The following is a 4,729-nucleotide window of genomic DNA, read 5'->3' on the forward strand; positions in this document are numbered from 1 at the left end:
ACTGAGCCATCTCACCAGCCCAAGTTTTCCTTTTTTAAGAGCGAATGAGGGCCAAATCTATTCATCTCTTTACCTGACATACATAACCCCTGAATGTTCAGGCTCCCAGCTTATACCAAAGAATATAAGACTCGGTTTCATTTTTTAAGTATCAGTGCTGGGGAAGGAATTTCAAACTTCATGTGTCATACATTCTCTGAATGAACTATTGTCCCAGTCCACCTAAGAGTAATTTCTAAAATATCAGAATCCATTTTCCAGCTAAATCATACTTTGGTTGATCCATGATGGCTTCTACATTCATGACATCCTCCTGCCTCCATGGAGACATTGCCTTTGCTATATATACTGTTTTTCCTGTCTGAACATGTTCCATCTTGTAAGTGAAGTTCAAATGCTGTTGTCTGACACAGCCTTCATCTGTCCCGCCACGCTCAGCTCCTCAGCTCTCTCACCAGACTCAGCAGTACTAGGGTATTTGTTTCCACCCACATGGTTAGATTTAATTATACAATGACAGCGTTCCCTCTCCATCCCCTTTACGGTCCATGTTCATTCTTTGCTACCAAAAAAAGGTGGGGGGTTGGGGAGGAAAAAACCCACCAAGGGAGGGCATGCACTGTGCAGCACTACAATGCAGAGATGAATAGGGAAGGCACTTCCTAACTGGTTGGCTTTAAAAGTCGCAACAGGACTTGTGTTCACTGGTGAGAATCTGCTGGCGGGGTTGAATCAGATTACCAATTCTGTTCATCTTCTGTTCTCAGAATTGTATCTTGCCAAAGCCTTTGCCTAACGAGGCTTTGAACTCATGAGGCTCTTTCCTGCTAAAGCAAAATTTAATGAAATCGCTCACTGATCCCGTGGAGGGAGGAATAAAACTACCATACCTGCCTCTAAAACTACTGAGCCATTTTGGTTTTATTCTGGCACCATAAATGTGCTGTCATTTCAATTATTTGGTGGCTGTCAAAATTTACCTTCCATATCTCATGTTAAAAGCAAAACACATACACAAACACCTTTTGGGAAAGTAGAGAGAAGGCTCAAATTGTAACACTACAAGCAATGTGGACCTAAATTTAACCTCTAGCACCCACATAAAAGCCTATAATCCCAGTACTGAAGAGGAGGACCCCTGGGGCTTGCTGGCCAGGCGGTCTAACTAAATCAGCGAGCTTCAGGTTCAGTGGGAGACTCTATTTAAAAGGTAAGTTAGAGAGAAATTCTTATAGGTCGGGTGTGCTCTTATATTCACTCCTTCAGCAACCGTAGGTATAATTACCCAGCATACTAGGGGTTGTTCTGGATGGGCACACTGACGAAGAGAAGGACCAGACGGAGAAAAACCACACTTGTTGCCCTTGAAGATGTATAGAGTAGAATATAAACTAAACAGACATATAGTCAGTCACACAACATTTTTGAAACTAACGTGCCTATTAATTAATATATGCAGTACAGTTTTATTTTTCTATTTTTTTTGTTTGTTTATTTAATGCTGATACAATGCATTAAACCATCAAGCTGCCTTTTCAGCTCAAACAGGCTGAGACTTGTACTTTAAAAAACATTGGCCTAAATAAGTACAACAGTCAGTTGTGTACTGTTCCTATTTTTTGTTTTTGAGACAGGGTTTCTCTGTAGCCCTGGCTGCTCTGGACCTCACTCTGTAGACCAGGCTGGCCTCAAACTCAGAAATCTGCCTGCCTCTGCCTCCCGAGTTCTGGGATTATAGTGTGCGTCACCACGGCACCCACCCGTGACCCCAGCAACGGATTCACTCAGGCTTCAACCGAGTCCAGCGCTAGCTTTAACACTGCAGTTTCATCCCTGAAACTCATTCCTTTTCATACTTCTTTGGGGGTTGGGAGAGGGTTGTGCTCTCACTCTGTAGCCCAGGCTGGCCTTGAATTCATAGTGATTCTCCTGCCTTAGCTGAGTGCTAGGATTACAGGCATGATCCACCACACTGGGCTTGGCTGGAAATGTGACCTTTGCTTGGGTGTCCCTTCAGTCCCTTGCCAGTTCTGTCATCTACAGACTTCCAGCCCCGGTCAGACTGCAGTCTACTCCAAGATGCCTGTCTTGGGCCCTAACTGCTTACTTTATGACAACTTGAATGCCAGAGTGGGGTCCTCAAAAATGTCACCTCCCTCTCTGTGACCTTTTTGTCCCTCAAACACAGCATATACCAGAGTAGATATTAATAGGTACCCACAGAAATGGGTACGTACCCGAAGCAGAGGACCATTGGAAAGTCCTCCTGATTAATGGGACTGGACTGTTAGCATGACAACATCTAGAACCACTACAAGATGAGCCTCTGGGCATGCCTTAGGGAATTACTGATAGTATTAACTGAGGTAGACGCTCCACCCACTGATGAGTGGCATCACTCCCTGGCTAGAATACTGGTTACAAAAAGACAGCACAGTAGAATCCATTTGTTCTCTAGTTCTCGACTGTGGAGGAGATGTGGCCAACTGCTTCAAGCTCCTGCTGCCTTGACCTTCCTGACCATGACAGACTGTGCCTCAAACTGTGAATCTAGATCAGCCCTTTCTCCCTTGAGTTGTTCCCATCCGGGTATTTGATCTGACACAGGAAGGGAAAACAAGCACCTAGATTACAACGTCACATAGTAGGCAAGGTTTCGACAGCGGAAACCCTTTTCTCTTCCTAACATCAGTAGACAGATTCAGAATCATGTCAGTAAGTCACGGATCTCACTGCACAGAAACTCCAAGAAATGCAAGAGGAAGACTACTAGGAGGTGCAGAGGAAAGCTGGATGGCCCCTGGGTCAGCAGCAGACACAGGGTGCAGTGTGGTGACTCCGTGGAGAACCAGGAAGACTGCTCACTGCTGCTTCCCGTACACTGAGCAGGACGGTGGATGTGGCTGGTGACAACACCTATAGCACACTATCAGAAGGGAGTAACACTGAATATTGCCCCAACTGAAGATGTTTAAATTCCAACAGCAGAGAGGATGCAGATGCAGTCAGTTACCCGGGGTGATGAGGTTCGGTAAAACACATCCATAACTGTTAAAGTCCTAGGGTCAATCCTTGGGTACAGAAAATGACAGGATCCTTACAAAGTAACTCCCTCATAAAATAGAATTTTAATCATGACATCTTTGTGTAAGGTATTATAGGACTCTCTAAGCCATACTTTTCACACTTTAATCAAATTCTAATTCTATAGGGCAAAGGGAGGGTGGTGGGAGGTACAGATATAAATAAGCACCTCTGTTCTTGTTCAAGTTTGGCCCTGTTGAGCAACTTGTTTAACCTTATGTAAAATGATTTAAAAGGCCTTAATTTGCCTAATTTTAAGTCTTCAATTAGATAAAAAATAGAAAATAAAACCACTCAGGCCCACCACTTCTGCAGCAACATGAAATGAGAGTACACATCCACTTACAGCTGCCACATTACTTAAGCTGCTTTTCATAACAGTATTTAGTCACATCATTCATTTGCTACCACTGTAGCATTTATTTGAAAAAGACTTAAGATGAGTCTGACTGGCGAGTTTTCTTGGAAGTAGTTATTAGCTTAGAGCCTATTTCTAGATAGCTTGTTTCTTAGCACAAGCAACCACAAAGTGTGTAAGCCCGCTCTTCACTTTTTTAAAAAGCATCTTCGTCTCTTTAAAGTTACGACTATTAATGGCTTTTTTGGGTGATTTTGGTTATTTTTGAGGCACAGTCTCATATACCTTAGACTGGTCTCAAAATCACTACCTAGGCAAGGATGGCCTTGAACTTCCAATCTTCTGCCTCGATTCCTCTAGTGCTGAGATCACAGGCATGTGCCGTCCTTAGAGCTTGTATGTGCAGTGATGGGGTCAAACCCAAGGCTTCCCACATGATAATTCATTCAGTCCTTGTTGAAGGTGATGCAGATTTCATGAGACTAAGCAATTCTGAGTCCAAGGGAAAGTCCAATGGCAATACAAAGAAGTCCGCCTTGGCCAGCACAGCCAGGTCCTCGCCGCCGCCGCTCCCCGAGGTCTCAGCGCCCAGCTCCTCTTCTCTTTCCCTCACTTACTCATTCCTTTCTTTAAAGAAACAAAAGCTAAGTTCTCCAAAGTTCTGAAAGTCAGTTTGTATAGAGCTGAGTGAGAACTTTGACATTTGATATTACAAGTTCCCTTATCGCCGCCGGCACTTTCTTCATTCGGGGTCAAGGCGAGGTAAAACAGGAAGAATTAGATTCCCAAATGCAGAGTCTTGAGTTATGAAGTAGCCAGAGGAATGTGCATGAGCATGCTGAGGAAGATAAAAACAACAAAACAAAACAAAACAAAACAAAAAAACCAAAACCAGTTAAGTTATGAAAAGTCACTTTTTTTTTTTAACCAAGGCATTAAAATTCCTTATCCTTTCTGAATTCCTAAGATCTAGTTTGTTTACAGTAACACAATTCGGATTAACACAAGGTATGGGGCATGCGTTTAGCGCCTCTTTATCTGTCTCTGTGGGGCTCTTTGTTCTCTGACATGGGGAGAAACAGCAGCAAAGGTCACCAGATAAAAAGCCTGGGAGAGAAGGGCAGCCTGGGAAGGGAACAGTGGCACTGAAACCACCAACGCTGAGGCAGGGCTGCAAGTGGTGCCCGTCTTTAATCCCAGCACTCAGGAGGCAGAGGCAGGCGGATTTCTGAGTTCGAGGTCAGCCTGGTCTACAAAGTGAGTTCCAGGACAGCCAGTGCTATACAG

The 4,729-nt window shown here is 44.0% G+C and overlaps 1 protein-coding gene across 2 annotated transcripts in view; it reads right to left on the reverse strand.

Annotated features, from left to right (window-relative positions):
• Positions 1 to 1,467: 1,467 nt before the first annotated feature.
• Positions 1,468 to 4,729, reverse strand: part of Inip (INTS3 and NABP interacting protein) — a 14,881-nt gene continuing 11,619 nt past the window's right edge. For both annotated transcript variants that reach the window (XM_021160525.2, XM_021160524.2), the window contains one exon: positions 1,468 to 4,280. In XM_021160525.2, coding sequence (XP_021016184.1) covers positions 4,185 to 4,280 — 96 coding nt within the window. In that variant the 3' untranslated portion in view covers positions 1,468 to 4,184. The remainder of the gene's footprint in view (positions 4,281 to 4,729) is intronic.

This window comes from Mus caroli, chromosome 4 (genome assembly GCF_900094665.2).
Source record: "Mus caroli chromosome 4, CAROLI_EIJ_v1.1, whole genome shotgun sequence".
Classification (NCBI taxonomy): Eukaryota; Metazoa; Chordata; class Mammalia; order Rodentia; family Muridae; genus Mus; species Mus caroli.